Source organism: Heteronotia binoei, chromosome 7 (genome assembly GCF_032191835.1).
Source record: "Heteronotia binoei isolate CCM8104 ecotype False Entrance Well chromosome 7, APGP_CSIRO_Hbin_v1, whole genome shotgun sequence".
Classification (NCBI taxonomy): Eukaryota; Metazoa; Chordata; class Lepidosauria; order Squamata; family Gekkonidae; genus Heteronotia; species Heteronotia binoei.
In genome coordinates this window covers 134,794,537-134,816,407 of record NC_083229.1, presented here as the reverse complement: position 1 = coordinate 134,816,407, position 21,871 = coordinate 134,794,537, and the positions used below count along the sequence as shown (strand labels likewise).

General features: G+C 46.2%; 1 protein-coding gene across 4 annotated transcripts in view; it reads left to right on the top strand.

Moving 5' to 3' along the window:
- TRIO (trio Rho guanine nucleotide exchange factor) overlaps positions 1–21,871 on the top strand; it is a 287,901-nt gene that overhangs the window by 98,594 nt on the left and 167,436 nt on the right. For all 4 annotated transcript variants that reach the window (XM_060244315.1, XM_060244316.1, XM_060244317.1 and 1 more), the window contains exons 7-9: positions 6,869–7,060; positions 12,129–12,260; positions 17,181–17,411. In XM_060244315.1, the coding sequence (XP_060100298.1) occupies positions 6,869–7,060; positions 12,129–12,260; positions 17,181–17,411 (555 nt within the window). The remainder of the gene's footprint in view (positions 1–6,868; positions 7,061–12,128; positions 12,261–17,180; positions 17,412–21,871) is intronic.

Below are 21,871 nucleotides of genomic sequence, written 5' to 3'. Positions count from 1 at the left end.
GTCACTATGGAGGGCGAAGAATAGGCTGTAGAGGCCGAGGTCTTCCCCTGGTGTTGCCTCCTGGCACTGCTGTTTCTGAATGTGGAGGTTTCCTTCAGTCACCACGGCTGGTAGCCACTGATAGACCTGCCCTTCAGAACTCCAGCTCTCTTGTGAAACTGTCTGTGATTGTAGCCATCAGTCTCGTAGCAAATTCCACACTTTAATCAGTCATTGCATAAATATGCGTTTTCTTTCGTTCATCCTGAATCTACTGCCTATCAACTGCATTGGATGCCCTCAAATTCTAGTATTTTGGGAGTCAGAGAAAAAGTTATTTCACTCTAACTCCTGCCTAATGTTATAAACCCCTGTCATGTCCCCCCTTAGTTGTCTCTCTTTCTAAACCTTTTAGTCCCAGCCTCTTCAGCTTTTCTTCATAAGAAAGGAGCTCCAACCTCTGCCCTCCTCTCTGCTTTCCCCAGCTCTGCAAAGCCTTTTTGTCATTTGGTGACCAGAACTGTACACAGTATTCCAAATGAGGCCCCACCATAGATCTGCACAGGAACATTATTATTATTATTATTATTATTATATATAAAATATAATATAGTATTTTATTTTCAGTCCTTTTTTATTAATCCCCAACACAGAGTTTGCATTTTTTTTCACTGCTGCAGCACATTGGGTTAACACTTTCATTACCTGTTCACTATAACACCAAGGTCTCTTTTCCTCTCCTCATTAAATAAAATGCCATCAGCATATATCTGAAGTTGGGATTTTTTTTCTTGTTCCAGTGTGCATAACCTTACACTTAACTACCTTGAACTTAGTTTGTTGCATGCTGCCGTTTACTGCTGCCCACTAACCCAGTTTGTAGAGATCCTCTTATAGCTCGTCACAGTCAGCCTTCGTTTTCACCATCAATAATATTGTTATCTGCAGAACTGGCCACTACACTACTCACCCCTAGTTCCAGATCATTTGAAACAGATGAAACAGTCCCAGCCCCAATACTGATCCTTGTGGGATCCTACTGCTTAGTTCCCTCCATTGTGAGAATTGTCCATTTATTCCTAATCTTGGCTTTCTATTACCCATTTTAAATTAATAAGACATCTCATCCTCTTATTCTATGACTGCTTAGCTTCCTTAGGAATCTTCTGCCCTTTGACAGTTCAATAAATAATACCTGCAGGGTCACCATTATCTACATGTTTGTTCACTTTCTCAAAGAACCTCAAAAGATTGTAGGACCAATCTTGTGGAAGCCATGCTGATTTTCCCTCAGCAGGCTTTGTTCTTCTGTGAACCTAGTGATACTGTCTTTGATTGCAGTCTCTACTAATTTGCTTGGGACAGTTGTTAGGCTAATGGGCCTATAATTTCCTTGTTACCCTTTGGACCCCTCTCAAAACTCTAACATTTATTGCTCTACAGTCTTCTGGTACAGTGGCTGATTTTAATGATAAATTAAATATACATGTTAGTAGATCAACAATTCCACATTTGAATTCCCTAAGAACTCTCTGAAGTATGCCATCAGGACCTGAAAACTTAATGGTTTTTGATTTCCCCAGTAGGTCTAGGCAGTGCTACCTGTATTTTAAATTTTATATTGTTCTTAACTGTTTTAAATTATTAATTATTGTTTTATTATATTTCTGTTGTGATCCACCTTGAGCCCATTCACAGGAAGGTGGGAATAGAAATTGAAATAAATGAATTACTCGCTTGTCACCTCAGTTTGTCTCAGTTCTTTGAATGTTCTTCCTGAAAAGGGTGGCGGGGTCCTAGCTACATGCCCCTGCACTTTCCGCAGTGAACACAGATCCAAAGAATTCATTGGGTTTCTCTGCCATCTCCCCATCTTCCTTTAGCGACCCTTCTAACCCTAACCCTTAGTCATGCCAAAGGCCCAACCTGGCTGGTTTCCTGCCTTTGAAAGCTGGAGATTTCGGTTGGGCCAAAAAGCAGCAGCCAGGCTGTTGACGGGACTGGATGCAGGGATTGCATCATCCCAGTGCACCGGTTTATTTCCAGACCCATCGAACAGGGGCCCCCGAAACTGTTGAACATGTTCTTCTCTCATGCCAGTTTTACCAGGAGATACGGGCAAGGTTAATTAGTCCCTCAACATGTAGATTTCAGGGCCATTTCAGTCTTTCTAATCTGGAGATCACTAGGAAGCTTCTTAGGGGAGTGAACCCACAGATTACAGGTCCTTGGGCAAGGTTTTTTGCAGTTGCATGTAAAATTCGCAATGCTATATTATGTTCCGGAGCCAAATTTTAATTGCTGTTTTATATACCATTTCCTACTGTCCATACTGCAATATTTGAATATTTTGTATGTATTTTAGCTTTTGTAAATTCTTTCTGAATTGTCCTGGTCGTTGACCGTATTAAAATCAAACGAACAACCCAGTTCAAAGTGTTGGTTGTTAACTTCCAAGACCCCCCTTCTCAAGCCCTGATCTCTGTGCCCCTTCCTACCAAAGCGAGCACTCAAGGCACCCCTGCCCCCCAAGGCCCGCCTGAAGCCTCCTCTGCTGTTCTCCAAAACATCCTGCTCTTTAGGCAGGCTTCCAGTTGAGGGGGGCTGACTTTTTAGTGGTGGATTTTAGGCCTGCTTTGAGGGGCTATTGTAGAGATATGATTTGGAGCTGCCTTGTATTGTTTGATGATGTTCTTATATCCCTGATTGGTTTTAAGGCTATAATTGTTGGGCGGGGGGGTGGGGGAGAGGCCTTCAGAGGGCACAGCTGGGGATTCCCTAATCCAAGCCTGAATATAGGAGGGGTGTCAAAGTGGGACCTGTGGACAAAGGAGTGGTCTTGATAAGGCGGATTGAGTGGGCCCAAAGACATGGGGAGGGGAGAAGTGAAGAGTGTTCAGTCGGGGGGGGGGGTTCCAACTCAAACACCCCAGGAAGGTCTGGATTATTGTCCCTGGCCTTTTGTTCCCCAGTATTTGTGGTTCTCCTGCTGGGAGGAAAAGTTACTCTTCAGAGATCACACAAAAGCTCACGCCTTGAATAAAACTTGACTGGACTCAGACTTTGTTCTGCTGATTCACCTAATGTCAAGGATGTAGTTCCTCATCTTGGTCTAGTGCAATGAGGTCAGGTAAAGTTGAAACTTTAAATAAAGTTAATCACTGGCTGCCTGAAGTAACTCTCTCCACCCCCTACATTTCTTGGCCTCCAAGGCTTGAAGTTTCTTTTTGGTTCTAATGTTCCTTTTTCATTCCAAATCTGCCACTTGAGACTGGTTTAACAAGGTGCTTTTAAGCCCTCCAAAGGACCTTTTGAGGCTATAGCAAATGAGAGGCACTTGGATCAGTTGCTCTTTCTCTTCTCCCCCCCCCCCACCTCCATCAAAGAGGAAAAAAATAACTGCATAAAATAAATGCATGCCTTTTCTGAAGATGGACTACCTAGTTTGGAGACAGTGATTCTGCCTTATTGTTTGGGTAGTTTGGGCTTTCAGGCTTCCCTTCCAGAAAACAACAGGGAACGTTCAAACTGTTCAGTGACGTGTTGCTGAAGAGTTAGTGCTGTGTACTCAGAAGTGTGCACACCTTTGTTTTAAAAGGCTCTCTAAGAACCTGAAGCCCACAGTTGCACCTGTACATTAGCCCATGGGTGGAAAATCTGTCACTTGGATGTTGGAAGTGGAACAGATAGCAGGGGTTCCAGGCACAGTCGAGTGGGGAGGTCTGTGGACTTGGCTGTGATGTAGGGACAGGCTTGGAAGAATGAGGCCTGGCCTAGACACCGGCTGAGTTGGCCACACAGCTTCATGCTGGAGAGGGGGAGCCAGCGTTTTTTGAATGCTTGTGCTACTTTTAGAAAAGCAACTTCATGACAGGATATGTCAGAAGACTTGACCTTGACATGCTGGTCTTCTGCTTGCATGGAGTTTTCTGCATAGAAGGATGGCAACAATGTCTGTGCTGCCTGAGTTGTGAATTGCTTGTGTTTGACCTCTCCACGCTTGCTTAGCCTGTGGTTTCTGGAGTGCGAGAGCATTGCCTGTGGACTGCACGAATAGCTGGTCTAGTGAACAAAAGGCTTGGCTCCTTGTCAGTCCCTTCTTGGCATTCTCTGGAGACTGGCCCTCATGATGGGACATCTCTAAATGTCAGGAAAAGGGCAGAATGTGTAGAAAATATTGATTTTTTAAAAATATTCTTAGAAATGCACCAAAAATGAACTAAAACACCTTCAGAGCCAAAAGTCACTTCAGCCATGAAATCTGCGACTGTTGGAAGTGTAAGAAAACCAAAGGTACAATGTTCCATACGTGGTGGCAATGTGACATAGTGAAGAAATACTGGATCCAAGTATCTATATGGATTCATAAGATACTAAAAAAGCAAATTCCTCATTTACCAGAATTATATTTGTTAAATGTTTGCAAAATTGAGACAACTAAGATGGAGAGAAAGCTCTTATTACACATGATAACTGCTGCCAGAATATTATATGCCAAATATTGGAAAACAGGGGAAACGCCTAATAGAAAAGAATTTATTGTTAAAATAATGGAAATAGCAGAAATGGATTTGCTCACTACAAGAATACAAGAAGGAAATGTCATAGAATGTGAGAAAACATGGGGACCAATGTATAAATGGGTGAAATATTTTGAAATCATAAGATAGATTAAGTTATAGATAATAGATGAGTTCCTAACGCTTCTTTAGATGTCAAAAGTTGTATGTGACGCCTATGTTCAGTAATATATGTTTTGATTGTTTGTCAATTGAAAAAAAAGAAAAAGAAATCTGCGACTGCCACCTCCATTTCCCCCAAAATGCTGCCCGGTTCCATCTCCAAGGGGCACATAAAGCTTACATCAGCTGTGGCTCCCTGTCACATGAGCAGTTGCTCACAAAGAGGCCATTCAGATAGGCGCTCCTGCTTGCCTGGCTCAGGTTTTGTGGTAATGCCAGAAGGTGAGGTGGCTGGATTTGGCTTTTTTAGTGCTCTTGAGGCTTTGGCCTGATGCAGTCACAAGAGTTTCTCCACCAAAATCCAGGATCTGTGGATCAAGTCTTACCACCAGCCCAGTCCACTTCTATTCGTAAAGGCACACAGGGTCATTGGTGATTTGATGATCTCTCCTCCTGGGAATTTGTTTAACCCTCATCCCCCTATACAATGGAAGACAACCGATAATGTTTGCTGACGTTGAGTAATTAGGACCTGGGGGTTAGAGTTTATGATGTTTTGCCTTTTCTAATCTGTTTTAAAATGGGTTGGAGGGCAGGTTACACATTTAGATGGAGACTGAGATTAACTGCCTCGGGTTTTCCTCTCCTCTTCCTAGCAGTGCCTAGTATATGTCTGTGATAAAGCAAGGGCTTTCCTGAAATAACAAAACAGAGGGCTTTAAAAAAAAAAAAAGTTCAGAGAGGGAGAATTTAGAAAGACTAGAAATGGATGGGGATTGGTTAATGCTTGGCTTGTTTGCAATTGGTCAGATTGGTAAATGGAGCATCTGATTAGTGGAAGGTTAAATATTCTAAGCAGTTGGGCAAGGAGAATTGAAGAGAGGACAGGAAAGGAAAGGGAACTCTGTTTGGAAAATAGGACTTGGAAAGGCTTGGTTTAAGAGAGCAGTAAAGAAATGTCTGTTTGCTGAATGCAAATGGAACAGAAATCGAAAGGCTGCTTAATCTGAACAGCCACAAACAGGGACAGAAGCTGGGGTTAGTCGTGTAGTTTTTTCCTTATGTTATTTTTTCATGGTGTAATGTACTTGCAGTTTGGTCTAATATTTAATTGTGTCGGTTACCATTCTGTACTGATATTTTTCAGTGTATTAGTACAGCATGGTAACCAATACAATTAAATACCAGACACAGGAATCAGCTCATGAATTGAATTTATTAAGATTTAAGATTATGATAACATGGACAGTAGGACATTATGATGTCATTGTCTTGCAAATTTCTTTTGTCCCACCTGCGCCTACTTGATGGTATGGAAGCACAATGTTGTGTGCTGTGATGTGTAGGGATGGACAAAACCTACGAACCAAACTGGTTTGTATCATTTTGTGAGCCATTTAAAGCTTAAACACCTGCTTTCTGCTCCCCATGAAAAGCTTCAGGGAGCATAAAGCAGGGGTCTAAATGGCTCCCAGCCATTTCACCCCCTGCTTTCTGCTCTCAGCTATTTAAACTAAACAGCTGAGTGGCAGGGAGTTCCCCATGCGCATTGTTTTTCATGAAGAGCAGAAAGTGGAGGTTTAAACCCCTGCATTCTGCTCTTCACAAACCACATCAAAATTTGTGAGTTTTTGGTGGTTCTTCAGTTTGTGAACATTGCTTCATGAACCATGAACTACCCAAAATTTGGGGCAAACTTTAGTTCATCAGCCTGTTTGTGCCCTTCCCTGGTGGTGTGCTGGATTTGGCCAGGAAGTAGGGAGCTCCAACACCTATTAACATATATCCTCTAAAGCCAGTTCTGGATAAAGCAACTTAAAACCCTTGCTAAGAAAAGCTGAATCCCATAAGCAGTGTGGAATAGATTCAGATTTTTTTATATTGTGCAATTTGGTGTCTTGGAGTCATCAGTGGGGCAAGGAGTGGTGCCAGAAGTGAAAGCCCCCTTCTTGGATCTGAAAATCCTGGATGGTCCGTCCCTCGCTTGATCTGTTTCCTGAAGGTTGCTTTTGAAAAATTACTGAATGAAAGCATCACATCAGCCACACCCAGCTGAAAAACAGCTCCATGTTTGTGTGATGCTTGTTCAGAGTGCCCATAATCCGCATATGTAGGACCATCAAGAGATCAGTGAATCACAAGAGTCTGCTGCTACTCTTCAAGGTCCTGGAATGGAACCTGCCCTTTTGTGTCTCCCTTTTGAGCAGAACGTGTACGTGAACATCAATCGCATCATGTCTGTCGCCAGCCGCCTGGTGGAGTCCGGCCACTATGCCTCGCAGCAGATAAAGCAGATTGCCGGCCAGCTGGAGCAAGAGTGGAAGGCCTTTGCTGCAGCCCTGGATGAACGCAGCACCTTGCTGGACATGTCTGCCGTTTTCCACCAGAAAGCAGAACAGGTCAGTAAGCTTTACACAGCAAGCAGACGATGGAGGGCAGAGCTCACGGATGTCTTAATGGAGTTTGGCGGTGGTTTCAGAACCTGAGCTGTCCATGTGTTTGCCTTCTCAGTGGCTGTTGTGGATGGCTGGTTCAAGTAGCACAGTGTCTTTGGAATCCTCTTCCAACTTTGTGGGCTCATGCTCTTCGAGCAAGGAGAGGCCAGCGCTGTGAAACCTGTGTGGTGGCACAAACAGTTGTCGTGTCTTGGGAGGAGGAGACAGGATCTTCACAGTGGTGTGACATTTTTGGAGAGGGGGTCTTTTTCTCGGGGGGGTGGGATAACTCTAGACTGGGGTGGAACAAACTATGCAGTTAAGAAAATTTAAGTTGGCTTTACATTTTTTAAGGGGGTGTTTCCTCTTTCCCACTCCAGTCTGCTTCTCCCTGTGAATTTTTGCTGTGTGTCACTTAGCAGAGAGCCGGTTTGGTGTAGTGGTTAAGTGTGCGGACTCTTATCTGGGAGAACCGGGTTTGATTCCCCACTCCTCCACTTGCACCTGCTAGCATGGCCTTGGGTCAGCCATAGCTCTGGCAGAGGTTGTCCTTGAAAGGGCAGCTGCTGTGAGAGCGCTCTCCAGCCCCACCCACCTCACAGGGTGACTGTTGTGGGGGGGGGAGGTAAAAGAGATTGTGAGCCGCTATGAGACTCTTCAGAGTGGAGGGCGGGATATAAATCCAATATCTTCCTCTTCTATCTTCTTAGCAGACCTTCAGGGAAAACATTGTGAGAGGAGGGGGGGAAATGCCATCCCCTTCTTAAGAAAGTTAAGGGCACTTAAGTTTTCTTGAAGTAGTTGGATGCAAGCCACTAAATTAGAGTCCTCCACAGTTTTTACTTGTTTGGATCATTAAAAGAAAGATGGAAGAAGGGGCGGGGTCATTGTTTTATAGTAACGAGTTCTGCAAACCAGTGTGCAGATTGTCCCTGTGTGATGCCCCAGAGCCAGGAAGCAGCATCAAGGGAAGACCTTGGACTCTCTGCCCTGCTGTTGGCCACTGTGCGAGACAGGAGGCTGGACTAGGCGGACCCCTGATCTAATCCCGCAGGGTTCTTCTGATGTTCTAAAGAGGGCCTCGGCCTCTCTGCCCTGTTGCTGGCCCTCCAGAGGAAATAGTTGGCCACTGTGCGAGACAGGAGGCTGGACTAGGCGGACCCCTGATCTAATCCCGCAGGGTTCTTCTGATGTTCTAAAGAGGGCCTCGGCCTCTCTGCCCTGTTGCTGGCCCTCCAGAGGAAATAGTTGGCCACTGTGCGAGACAGGAGGCAGGACTAGGCGGACCCCTGATCTAATCCCGCAGGGTTCTTCTGATGTTCTAAAGAGGGCCTCGGCCTCTCTGCCCTGTTGCTGGCCCTCCAGAGGAAATAGTTGGCCACTGTGCGAGACAGGAGGCTGGACTAGGCGGACCCCTGATCTAATCCCGCAGAGTTCTTCTGATGTTCTAAAGAGGGCCTCGGCCTCTCTGCCCTGTTGCTGGCCCTCCAGAGGAAATAGTTGGCCACTGTGCGAGACAGGAGGCTGGACTAGGCGGACCCCTGATCTAATCCTGCAGGGTTCTTCTGATGTTCTAAAGAGGGCCTCGGCCTCTCTGCCCTGTTGCTGGCCCTCCAGAGGAAATAGTTGGCCACTGTGCGAGACAGGAGGCTGGACTAGGCGGACCCCTGATCTAATCCCGCAGAGTTCTTCTGATGTTCTAAAGAGGGCCTCGGCCTCTCTGCCCTGTTGCTGGCCCTCCAGAGGAAATAGTTGGCCACTGTGCGAGACAGGAGGCTGGACTAGGCGGACCCCTGATCTAATCCCGCAGGGTTCTTCTGATGTTCTAAAGAGGGCCTCGGCCTCTCTGCCCTGTTGCTGGCCCTCCAGAGGAAATAGTTGGCCACTGTGCGAGACAGGAGGCTGGACTAGGCGGACCCCTGATCTAATCCCGCAGGGTTCTTCTGATGTTCTAAAGAGGGCCTCGGCCTCTCTGCCCTGTTGCTGGCCCTCCAGAGGAAATAGTTGGCCACTGTGCGAGACAGGAGGCTGGACTAGGTGGACCCCTGATCTAATCCCGCAGGGTTCTTCTGATGTTCTAAAGAGGGCCTCGGCCTCTCTGCCCTGTTGCTGGCCCTCCAGAGGAAATAGTTGGCCACTGTGCGAGACAGGAGGCTGGACTAGGCGGACCCCTGATCTAATCCCGCAGGGTTCTTCTGATGTTCTAAAGAGGGCCTCGGCCTCTCTGCCCTGTTGCTGGCCCTCCAGAGGAAATAGTTGGCCACTGTGCGAGACAGGAGGCTGGACTAGGCGGACCCCTGATCTAATCCCGCAGAGTTCTTCTGATGTTCTAAAGAGGGCCTCGGCCTCTCTGCCCTGTTGCTGGCCCTCCAGAGGAAATAGTTGGCCACTGTGCGAGACAGGAGGCTGGACTAGGCGGACCCCTGATCTAATCCCGCAGGGTTCTTCTGATGTTCTAAAGAGGGCCTCGGCCTCTCTGCCCTGTTGCTGGCCCTCCAGAGGAAATAGTTGGCCACTGTGCGAGACAGGAGGCTGGACTAGGCGGACCCCTGATCTAATCCCGCAGGGTTCTTCTGATGTTCTAAAGAGGGCCTCGGCCTCTCTGCCCTGTTGCTGGCCCTCCAGAGGAAATAGTTGGCCACTGTGCGAGACAGGAGGCTGGACTAGGCGGACCCCTGATCTAATCCCGCAGAGTTCTTCTGATGTTCTAAAGAGGGCCTCGGCCTCTCTGCCCTGTTGCTGGCCCTCCAGAGGAAATAGTTGGCCACTGTGCGAGACAGGAGGCTGGACTAGGCGGACCCCTGATCTAATCCCGCAGGGTTCTTCTGATGTTCTAAAGAGGGCCTCGGCCTCTCTGCCCTGTTGCTGGCCCTCCAGAGGAAATAGTTGGCCACTGTGCGAGACAGGAGGCTGGACTAGGCGGACCCCTGATCTAATCCCGCAGGGTTCTTCTGATGTTCTAAAGAGGGCCTCGGCCTCTCTGCCCTGTTGCTGGCCCTCCAGAGGAAATAGTTGGCCACTGTGCGAGACAGGAGGCTGGACTAGGTGGACCCCTGATCTAATCCCGCAGGGTTCTTCTGATGTTCTAAAGAGGGCCTCGGCCTCTCTGCCCTGTTGCTGGCCCTCCAGAGGAAATAGTTGGCCACTGTGCGAGACAGGAGGCTGGACTAGGCGGACCCCTGATCTAATCCCGCAGGGTTCTTCTGATGTTCTAAAGAGGGCCTCGGCCTCTCTGCCCTGTTGCTGGCCCTCCAGAGGAAATAGTTGGCCACTGTGCGAGACAGGAGGCTGGACTAGGCGGACCCCTGATCTAATCCCGCAGAGTTCTTCTGATGTTCTAAAGAGGGCCTCGGCCTCTCTGCCCTGTTGCTGGCCCTCCAGAGGAAATAGTTGGCCACTGTGCGAGACAGGAGGCTGGACTAGGCGGACCCCTGATCTAATCCCGCAGGGTTCTTCTGATGTTCTAAAGAGGGCCTCGGCCTCTCTGCCCTGTTGCTGGCCCTCCAGAGGAAATAGTTGGCCACTGTGCGAGACAGGAGGCTGGACTAGGCGGACCCCTGATCTAATCCCGCAGAGTTCTTCTGATGTTCTAAAGAGGGCCTCGGCCTCTCTGCCCTGTTGCTGGCCCTCCAGAGGAAATAGTTGGCCACTGTGCGAGACAGGAGGCTGGACTAGGCGGACCCCTGATCTAATCCCGCAGGGTTCTTCTGATGTTCTAAAGAGGGCCTCGGCCTCTCTGCCCTGTTGCTGGCCCTCCAGAGGAAATAGTTGGCCACTGTGTGAGACAGGAGGCTGGACTAGGCGGACCCCTGATCTAATCCCGCAGAGTTCTTCTGATGTTCTAAAGAGGGCCTCGGCCTCTCTGCCCTGTTGCTGGCCCTCCAGAGGAAATAGTTGGCCACTGTGCGAGACAGGAGGCTGGACTAGGCGGACCCCTGATCTAATCCCGCAGAGTTCTTCTGATGTTCTAAAGAGGGCCTCGGCCTCTCTGCCCTGTTGCTGGCCCTCCAGAGGAAATAGTTGGCCACTGTGTGAGGCAGGAGGCTGCACTAGATGGACCCTCACTTCCTTCATGAAACTAACAGGTCTCATTCCTACTTGCCCATTCAAGGCTGCCTGTATTTTGGAATTGTGTTTGTCTGTGTCCTTTATATCTATTCCTGCTTTCTAATCTTCAATAGGTACACATGTGGCCATCCCAACAAGGTCTCATTTATGTCAGATCTCGCCCTCATAACAAATGAGTTTGACACCCCTGTGTTCCAGGCCCCCCACCTCCACTGATGCCCACATAAGAAGAGATTTTGACTGTTCCTGTTTTCCTAGTGCAAAAGCATCTTTGAAGATAAATAAAAATAGAATGTGAGGGAGGATGGCTTGGATTAATTGAATTAGTCTCATTAATTGTTTCTTCTGCTCTATGCTTGGGCGCTTAATTGTACTCCTTTCATTGCAGGATAACAAGCTGTGAATCATAAGCCATCTTGTTGTGTGCGTGTGTGTTGCAACGGGGGGTGGGGCGTCCAGGTTGATGGCAGAGATTGCAGCTGAATCCTTTTAAAGTTTAAGATGAGTTTAGAACTGAACTGCTTCACGTATGAATTGCAGTTTAGCTTCAGATAGTTTTAGTACTTCCATGTGTGTTAGTGTTTCCTCTCCCAAGCCTCTCTCCAGTTAACAAGGAGGAATTCTCATTTACTAAACATTTTTTTAACTCCTCTTTCTCCATAGCAACGTAAGTTGGTATTTCTTCTTTGAACACAACTATTTTAAGTTTTGGTAAAATATGAGCGGAAAGAAGTATAAATAAAGTAGTGTCAGCTAGTTTAAAAGGCTAAGAGCAATATTAAACAGAAATCAGTGAACTCAGAAGCCTCTAACTCTGCTTAGAATTGCGCTCTAATTTGTGGACTGTTGAGCATCCTTTTAAAAATGGGACTAAGGCCGCTCATGAAAAGTTTCCCTTTGGGGTCCTCTGCCTGATCCGAGGGCGTGGAATTGAATGCTGTCTCTCGCTTGCTTCCTGTTCCAGTACATGAGTAATGTGGATTCGTGGTGCAAGGCCTGCGGGGAGGTAGAACTTCCTTCGGAGCTGCAGGATTTGGAGGGTGCCATTCATCACCACCAAGGCATCTATGAGCACATCACGCTGGCATATTCTGAGGTAGGCAGAAGTGCTGAGAATAAATGGCAGCTTCCTCACCTGTTCAGGGGCGTACTGGAACATTCACTGGAGAGCAGCTGTGGTTACCCGCAGTTCCCTGTTGCTGGCACAATTCTCAGCAAAGTGTTCCTTGTGTGATGTGATATTGTGGCTACTAGTTATGCTGTGCTATGTCGCAAGACAACTAAATGCGTGCCCAAATACCATCAGTCTGCTGTCTGGATTAAAAGAATATATGCTATTTTGGAGTGTTTAAGTTTGCTTCCTGTGTAGTTCTTCAGGCAGGTCTTGTCTCATGCATTTTCCTCCTGTTCTGCCTTCCTACTCCAACAATATCCTGCCTCTTCCTAAGCTATTGCCACATCCCAGAGGGTAAGAAAGATGTCAGTTCTGTTGCTGTCAAGTAGTTGTGCAGCAGGGCTGATCTCCTCTGGATAGCAGAAAGAGTATCTTTACATTTCTTGGTTAGAACTGTGAAGAAGGGCCTTTTTATTAAAATACGAGCCATTTTCAGTGGAAATGTTACGTTTGTGTCCTGGATAACAGAACTATTGCCTGAGACACATCTCCAGGACTCCCTGGCTCCTTGTGCCTTGTCTGCGCCAGTGATTAACCATCAGATCTTGTCTCAAGTCCTTGGGCTTATGGAATAGGAGACACTGATTAGATATGGCACGTGACCCCCTCTCCCTTACAGTTCTCAGGAAATGATGCATGTTCCTTGTTATGATGAAGAATGACTAAATTGCTTGCGCCTTCCAGCCTCATATTGGCTTTCATCGCTACCATCTCAGGACCTCACAGTGGTGTTTTTTATTGAACTAGTATTTGTGTAAGGTTCTCATATTTGTGTAAGGTTGTGTAGTATTTTAAGGTTCTAATTTATTGCTAAGCAAGAGCGATGTGACTGGGATGGCCCTCTCCCATCAAGGGAAACCCAGAGATTGCTGAAGCTCTCCTCCTTCCCCTGCAGTCTCTGGGGCTGCTATGCTTTGCCCTTGGGGGCTGAGGAAAGTAAAAATGAATGGCAGGCAAGGGCAGCTGGGGGCCCACATTCAGCCTCAGTCTCCTGGTCCGAGTGACCCTCCCCCCACGTTTTGCATCTTGGCCACTTCCTCTCAAACTGAAGTGCAGGCTGGGGCTCGACATGATCCTTCTCTCTCAGCATCAGTTGTAGGGATAGCCTTTTCCTTCTATCCATTCCTGTGCATTCCAGCAGTAGTGAATAGGTGAGGGTGCCCAAAGGATGGATCCGGTCAGGGCTGTGTTGCCTTTTCATTCAAAGGGAGGTGGGAGTTCCAGAGTCTCTTCTGCATTCTGCTTACTGCAGCAGTGAATGAGTGAATAGCCCCAGTGCTGGTCCTTTAACTGAAAGTCCTGCCTCTGCTGAGAAGAGGTGACCCAGTTTGCTGTCATCCTGCCCTTCCTTCCAGGGGCTCAGGGCAGCAGGTCGGCTCCTCTCTTCCCCATTTTCATCTTGCAGCAACCATCATTAGGCAGAGACTGGCCTGAGATCACTCAGCCAGCTTCGTGGCAAAGTGGGCTTTTGGATTTGGATCTGCTAGGCTTCGGACCTTCTGACCATGACCTTAAATGCTCTGCCACATTGGCTGGCTCTCAAGGCGTGGCCACTTAAAGCATGTATTTTACAGTCTCATTTGCCTCCCATGTCAAACTTGAACATTTCAGATATAGCATTCATAAACAGAGGTATTGAAATGCAATGTGATGCACCTGTTTTATTTGCAAATACAAGTGGCATTTGAGCAACAGTGAGGCAGAATGAGTACAGAATTTTCTCTCTACATTGTGTTCAACATTAAAATGAAATGCACCCAGATTGTGATTGCTGTCAATATCAATAAGTCTCATCAGCAGTTTCTTGTGACGTCTGCTTTTGAACTGTCCTGCTCAGGTGGAGGTTACAGAATCTGTTGATTGTTCACCTGGTTGGGAGATAGGGTGGGATGCAAATGTTAAAATATAAGTGAACAAGTGTTAATGTTTTTAAAATCTCCACGCGGTCGAAACTGCTGTTTTAAGCTGTTCCTGTAGGTGCATGCAAATTTGGGGGTGGGTTGGTGGAAGTCTTGAGGGGAATAGTGTAAGACTTGCAAGTAACACTCACACAGACTCCTCTGTGTTACATGAAACTTTATTCATGGTTTGCTACAAGCGCTCTAATCCCTTCGGGGCATTTGGCAGGAATGGCCGATGTAAAACAAGGCATGCTAAAGCACTTCACTCCCCCCCCCCCCCCACTATCCCATCTTCGGGTCAGAGTAATAAACGCTACTTTCACTTTTAACAAAGCAGAATACATTTCAAACAACAAGATGTCATCACAAGGGATGGGGCTGGATGACAGGTGGGGGGGAAGCAGCACAGGAGAGGCCCCAGGTTATCCCAGTTCGCCCAGGACTGTGATTCATGTTGTTACCACGGCCCTTCCAAGACTTGAGAGGGCCGTAAAACAAGCAGGAGGGGGGAGGGGGAGGCAAAAGAGACAACGGGGATCAGTTCCCTGTGCGTCAAGACAGACTGGGCTTCCCAGGCAGTTAGACAGTTATGCCAGCTCACGTCGTATTCAGCAGCAGAAACCATAATCAATGGCAGAAACCTGAGAGGGATTTTGACAAATAGTCCCCCAGCTGATATTCTGTCTACGGTTTGGTGTAATGATTAAGTGCACGGACACTTACCTGGGAGAACCAGGTTTAATTCCCCACTCCTTCACATGTAGCTGTCAAGTCTGAGTATAACTCTGGCTCAACCAGAGAGCATGCTGGGTAGAACCAAAGTAGAACCAAATGCTGCTAGTGCCTCTCCACTGTTCCCCCTCCCTTTTCTTAGAAGCTCTCCCTGCTTTGAAATGGTGATGTGTGAAAAGTCTTATCTGAACCTTCTCAGCCCAGGCCTGTGGGAGTCGTAGGAGCCTGGTAAAACATCAAGGCCACTACGCCTAATCAACATGAGAATGTATTAGTAACATCTATGTGTGAATGTCCCCTGCACAATTTCCCTGCCCGTAGCAATGCTTTTGAAGTGATCTTTATATGCAATGTATTTACTGTATGGTTTTAGTTTCTTCAAACCCTGGCTCAGGCCACAAGTATCCAGTATCAATAAACTAGCTTCTTTGTATCTACATCGACTCGTTATTGAATCTGCAGACTTGACATTAGCCAGCTGGGTGATCTTGGGTCAGCCACAAGTTCTCAGAAGAGCTGTTCTCTGAAGAATAGTTTCTGTCAGAGTTCTCTCAGCCCCACCTACCTTACAAGGGTGACTGTTTGGGGAAGAAGAAAGGAAAGGAAATTGTAGGCCACTCTGAGACTCCGAGTGAAAGGCAGGAAAGAAATCCAATCTCTTCCTCCTCCTCCTCCTCTTCCTTGTTAAGTGGCACCATCTAGGGACAGGTTGTGCAGAATAAGGCAGCTGCTTTGGCATGGGAAGAACAGTTTCCCCGTCCTCAAAAGAGAAAAGCTGAGGGATTCTTTTGAGCAGGAATGCACAGGAATGCAGCTCCAGTTAGCTTGGTGTCTGGGGGTGTGGCCTAATATGCAAATGAGTTCCTGCCGGACTTTCTCTGCAAAAAAGCCCTGTGTTGAACAATGGTGACATCAGGGAGTGTGGCCTAATAGGCAAATGAGTTCCAGCTGGGCTTTTTCTACCAAAAGCCCTGGAGACGCTTCCCCAAAGATAACAACGCCTTGTTGAAAAAAAGCATTCTTATGTGATCCTCAAGTCTACCAGAAAATGTTTCACATAGAGGAAGACAAGTTTGTTTGGCCGCCATGGAAACAATTGCTTTTGATCATATCTGGCAGAAAATAAATTAGAATTCCAGTTTAACGTATGTATAGGAATTATGAAGATCAAGGGAACCTCGCTTTTTCCTCCTGTTCAATAAACCTTGCATAAATTCTAACAAAAAAGAGATGTGTTCGCTCAAGGGGAATTGCTTGCGGCCATCACCATGCTTGATCTGGAGCTGCTCTTTTGAGGCAGACGGGTGCAGCAATGGAGCTTGCTCAAGGGCTTCTGTCTTTGCACTGGCAAGAACTCCCGGAAGCTGCTTCCTGAGCAGCAGGCCCTTGACTCAGTCAGGCTCCCCAGTAACAGCAGCAGGCTGTTGCAGAATTTAGAAAGTAGAAACATGGATTCTTGGGCCTCATTTCAATCTCTGTTTTAGTTCCACCAGTACAGTGCTAATCCCCTAATATGGTCAGTTCAGAAAACCTTTCATGGGTGTGTATGACTGCCCTTTTCACCCCTTCTTTAGCACAAACCAGCCCAAATCAGCAAACTGTGGTTATTGTTTGGCCTTCAAGGCATAGTTTCTGATTTTGATTCGTAGGGGTACAGATTGTCGATTTTGGAAAATCCAAGTCAGTACTGAAAAGGAAACTGCACATGGTGGCAGTAGCTAAAAGGCAAACCCTTGGCTAAGTCATGACCTTTGCTAGGTCATGGCTAAATTATACCAAAGTCTTGGTTCCAAAGGCCACATTGGGTGGTACCCTTGTGCCCCAGAAGAGCTCATGCCTATTCGTGCCCCACCCCCTCTGAAGTGGGGTTTATACACTCAGAATGGCTAAAACTGGAAAGATTCAGGAGGGTCGTCGTGTTGGTTGGAAACAGCAGGACAAAGTTGGAGTCCACTGACCCCATTAAGACCAACCAAGGGTACCCAGCATTAAATTCTGTTGGTCTTAAAGGTGCCATTGGACTCAGACTTTGTTCTATATCTTGAAAGGAAATCCATACATGGAGTTTGGGGGGTTCTCACTATAATAAATAATCATATGCTTGTGAGGGAAGTTCACTAGTCTACACCTGGGTATGAAAATTCAGATGCTTGAGGGAATTGTAGCCTGTAAGTGTGTGCTTAAATTCCTTTCCTTTGCTCTTGTACAGGTAAGCCAGGATGGGAAATCCCTGCTTGACAAATTGCAGCGGCCTTTGACTCCTGGGAGCTCCGACTCCCTGACAGCTTCTGCCAATTACTCCAAGGCGGTGCACCACGTCCTAGATATTATTCATGAAGTTCTGCATCACCAGAGGCAACTGGAGAACATCTGGCAGCATCGGAAGGTCCGCCTGCATCAGCGGCTCCAGCTATGCGTGTTTCAACAGGATGTTCAACAGGTCAGTTCATTGCCTCAAGTGTGTGTGGGGGGGGGATAGAGCATTGCAGATGCTTGCAAAGTGGTTGCGTGTATATATAGAAAGGAGCTGTCATCTGAGGTGGCCTTTGATCAAGAAGGTGAGCAGAAATTAAGCATGAGCAAAGTGCACTTTGATTCTCTTTCAGTCAGCAAAGTGCCACCTTGGGTGAGATTAAAGCCACTATTGACCTTGTTTCACTCAATCACAAATGAAAATGCCAAAAGCAAATGGAGAAGGATGTTCACCGTCTGCAACTGCAAAGGAGGGACTTGGGAGTGGTTACTTTTTGAATCTCTCTGAAATGTATATAGATCTTTACTGTAGATAAGGAACGGCAAATTGGCATCTAGGACAGCTCTGACACAGACGTTCTGCTCTGGTTTAGTGTATACATGGAATCAGTTTCTTTGGAGCATCCACACATGTCATCCCCTGACTATCCACTTCCCAAGTTTTCCTCCTTTTTGTTGCACTCTTTCCTAAACCTTGTTTGAGATAAAGATCACGGTCAGACCATGTGGCTGGGAAGGTGCACACTTCTGCATCCCCCACACCCATTAAAACTGCCAGGTTTTTTAAAAGCACAAGGCCCCTAATGGTCAGGGTCAGGTTAGGGGGCACATTGGAGGGCTGAAGCAAGAGGGGAAAACATGAGTGTGGGTGCTTCTGTTGTTACCGTGAATTCCTCTGTATCTTCAGTCACAATGAAAGCTGTTGGGAAGATAAACACCTTGTGGAAACAACCTGATCCACAGGTAAGTATATGTAGAGCAGGGGTGTCAAAACATGCAGCATGGGGGCTGGATCAGGCCCTTAGAGAGCTCCTATCAGGCCTTTGAGCAACTCACTGTAGCCATTTCTACCCAGTGCCACTGGTAAGAAGTTCCTTCTTTCTTAAAAAAAACCTTCCCTTGTGTAGATAAAAAGAAAAAAAGCCTAAATGAAAGGGCTAGAGCAGTGGTTCCCAATATTTTTTCAGGTCACCCACCCTACCCCTCGTTTCGTGAACTCATCCTCAGTGCCCCCTACTCTGCCCTATAAAAAGTGTTAATCAGAACCACTGTTTGTGCAACCCACTAAGGAAGATAATAAAAATAAAATTCAAACCAGTAACAATTAATTGCACATTTATTCAAAACCCAATTAAAACTTTTTATTTTATTCAGCAAAATTGATTAAATTGATCCAGTGATACCAGTTTTTCCAATGGGAAGAGGACTGCATGGATGACTGTGGCTAGGTCAGCACGAGGCCAGACTTGGCAGAGATGGAAGAATGCCTGCCGTCCTGGCCGTAGTAGTGAGCTGTGCCTCCACAGTAGGAGAGGAGGGGTGACTATGTATGAGAGCCCCCCAATGGTTGGGTGATGCTCTGCCAGCCATGAGCAATGGCCACAGTGGTTCAAGTGCCCTGTCGATCTGAAGGGCGTCCTGGGCCAGTTTGCTCTTAATGGGTTTCAGCTTGTCGACTAAGTTGTTGATCACTTCCTCACCTAGGTGAATTGGAGGCTCCTGATACATATATTGATTACATAGGTAGCCTTTTTCTGAATGGTGTTCTGGTGGGTTAATTGGGAGCGGGGAGGAACCCAAATAAGTTTGATTTAGTCAAAGAATTGATGGGGGTAATTTTGAAAATCTTGCTGCTGTCATACTGATCTGCATAATCAGTTGTTTGAGAACAGTAACCTGCTTATCACCCTTGGCATTAGTTGTCAGCTGAATTAGGGTCTTTTTGAATCTGTCAACATTGACATTGTTAGAAATGTAGAGACCTGGAGTGATTTGAGTTTTGGCAGTTGCTATTGTTGGGTAAATGTGCCCTCTGTGCCTCATTTTTCTGTTTTGGGGGTAGTTCTACCCATGTGAATGGCATGTATGTGGTATCACCTAACTTCTGAGGTAGGTTAGTCTGAGAATAGATAAGCTAGCATCATGGTGGAGTGGAGACTTGAATACAGATCTCTTGGGTTCTAGTTCAGACCTTACACCACACTGGTGCTACCTATACAGAATGTTTTTTTAAAAAAAACACCTTTATGTGCATGTTTTCAGAAAATTGATTTTTGTACTCTAACTGTCAGTTCCTGCATTGGAACAGAAATTGTGGCAGGTGATTTGCTAAGGAAACTTAAATTGGACCTGTGGAGGACTAAATTGATTGCTAAATCTAATAAACCAGAATAAATCCCACAAGAGATATTATGTGCGAAAAGGATCTAGGAGTCTTAGTGGATCATACGCTGAACATGAGTCAACAGTGTGATGTGGTGGCTAAAAAGGCAAATGCAATTTTGGGCTGTATCAACAGAAGTATAGTGTCCAGATCACGTGATGTGATGGTATCACTTTGCTCTGCTCTGGTAAGACCTCATCTGGAGTATTGTGTTCAGTTTTGGGCACCACATTTTAAGAAGGATATAGACAAGCTGGAACGGGTCCAGAGGAGGGTGACAAAGATGGTGAGTGGTCTGGAGACCGAGTCCTATGAGGAAAGGTTAAAGCAGCTGGGGATGTTTAGCCTGGAGAAGAGGCGGCTGAGAGGTGATATGATCACCATCTTCAAGTACTTGAAGGGCTGTCATATAGAGGATGGTGTGGAATTTTTTTCTGTGGCCTCAGAAGGTAGGACCAGAACCATTGGGTTGAAATTAAATCAAAAGAGTTTCCGACTCAACATTAGGAAGAACTTCCAGACCGTTAGAGCGATTCCTCAGTGGAACAGACTTCCTTGGGAGGTGGTGGGCTCTCCTTCCTTGAAGGTTTTTAAACAGAGGCTAGATGGCCATCTGACAGCAATGAAGATCCTGTGAATTTAGGGGGAGGTGTTTGTGAGTTTCCTGCATTGTGCAGAGGTTGGACTGGATGACCCTGGGGGTCCCTTCCAAATCTATGATTCTATGATTCTATTTTTGTTGTCCATTCCCTAAGAATATGGGATTTATCTGGTTTTGCTGTCAAAACATGGGCCTGCTCTACAGTGCTTGGGAAAGCGAGTGGTGTTCTTCCAATACCTATGAATAATCTTTTAAAATATTTATATAAAGAATATGTTCAGTTACAAAAGACATATCCTTTGGAATTTGCTTTGCATTTGAAAGAAAGGGGAATTTTTCAGTGGGAGAATTTTGGGTGGGTGCAGAGATAGTACTTTCCAGGATATCTTAACTTGGTCATTGGTTCCAACTTCTAGTGCATACAAAATAAGGCTAAAGGCCAGTGCCAGAGGAAGCCTTTTGGGTGATTGAAGATCAGTGAGAATTTCTGAGAAGAGGGAAAGTGTGATTACTCCTGTCTTCAAACTTGGCTTTCCCCCTCATCATTACACTGAAACATGTGAAGACTTTTTGTTTAAGAGCTCTGTTCTTTGCAGAAGAAAGAACAATGAGCAAACTTTCCCTGTTTTCTAATGTGAACAACTCTGGCCGAGGCAAAAGTCTTTTGTTACAGAGATCTTGTTTGGGGGGGGGGGGGAGGAATCCGTAGAATGAAGGTTTCCCTGAAGGCTGTGTAATTTCTGACGTATAAAAGCAGAAACGGAATGAATGAGGCCGTCGTGTTTGCAGACTCTAGGGTGCAAGTTGGCTCGTATGCTGCATGCAATTCCTGAAAATATTACTTGGACAGGTTTGAATTAAATGCCGTGTTGAAGAAAGAGTTCTTGAGTTGTTCTGAAGCTTGCCAGAATGATACATCTTTGGAGAATTTGGAGAATAGTGGAACATCTTGCTTTCATTACTGCCTCAATTACAATAGTAGTGATGTAGATATTGGTTTCCTATCCCAGAATTTTTGGTTGCTGAGTGAATCCTGATTAGTATAATCCTTAGGACCTAATGTGAATTGGAGTTTTTGCCTGATGGAACAATTTAAACCTTGGATTTGGACTTTAGAAGTGATGGGGAATGTTCTCAGGAAGAGGATAGAAATTACACTCCAGTCATTCTAAAACTTTACCTTCAGGGAACCACTTTCCTTGCAAACTTTTCTGCCAAGTAACCTTTGTGTAAACACCAGTGAATTTCTATGTATTACAAAGAGTGCTAGGTAATATTTTAAACCATACATTTAAAATGCAACCATCTTGGTGTAGTGGTTAAGTGCACAGATTCTAATGTGAGAGTACTGGGTTTGATTCCTCACTCCTACATGTGTGGCTGCTTGTGTGACCTTGGGTCAGTCATGTTCTCTCTGAGCTGTTCTCTCAAGCAGTTCTCAAAGAGCTCTCTCAGCCCCACCTGCCTCACAGGGTGTCTGTTGTGGGGAGAGGAAGGGAAAGGACATTGTAAACTGCTCTGAGACGCCCAGTGAAGGGCAGTGTAGAAATCCAATCTCTTCTTCTCTTCCTCTTTTACATTGTATGAACTGAGAGAGCATCTTAGTGTATTCTCTATCCAAAATAGGCCACAAGGATTTATCTGGCTTTGTTGTCAAGACATG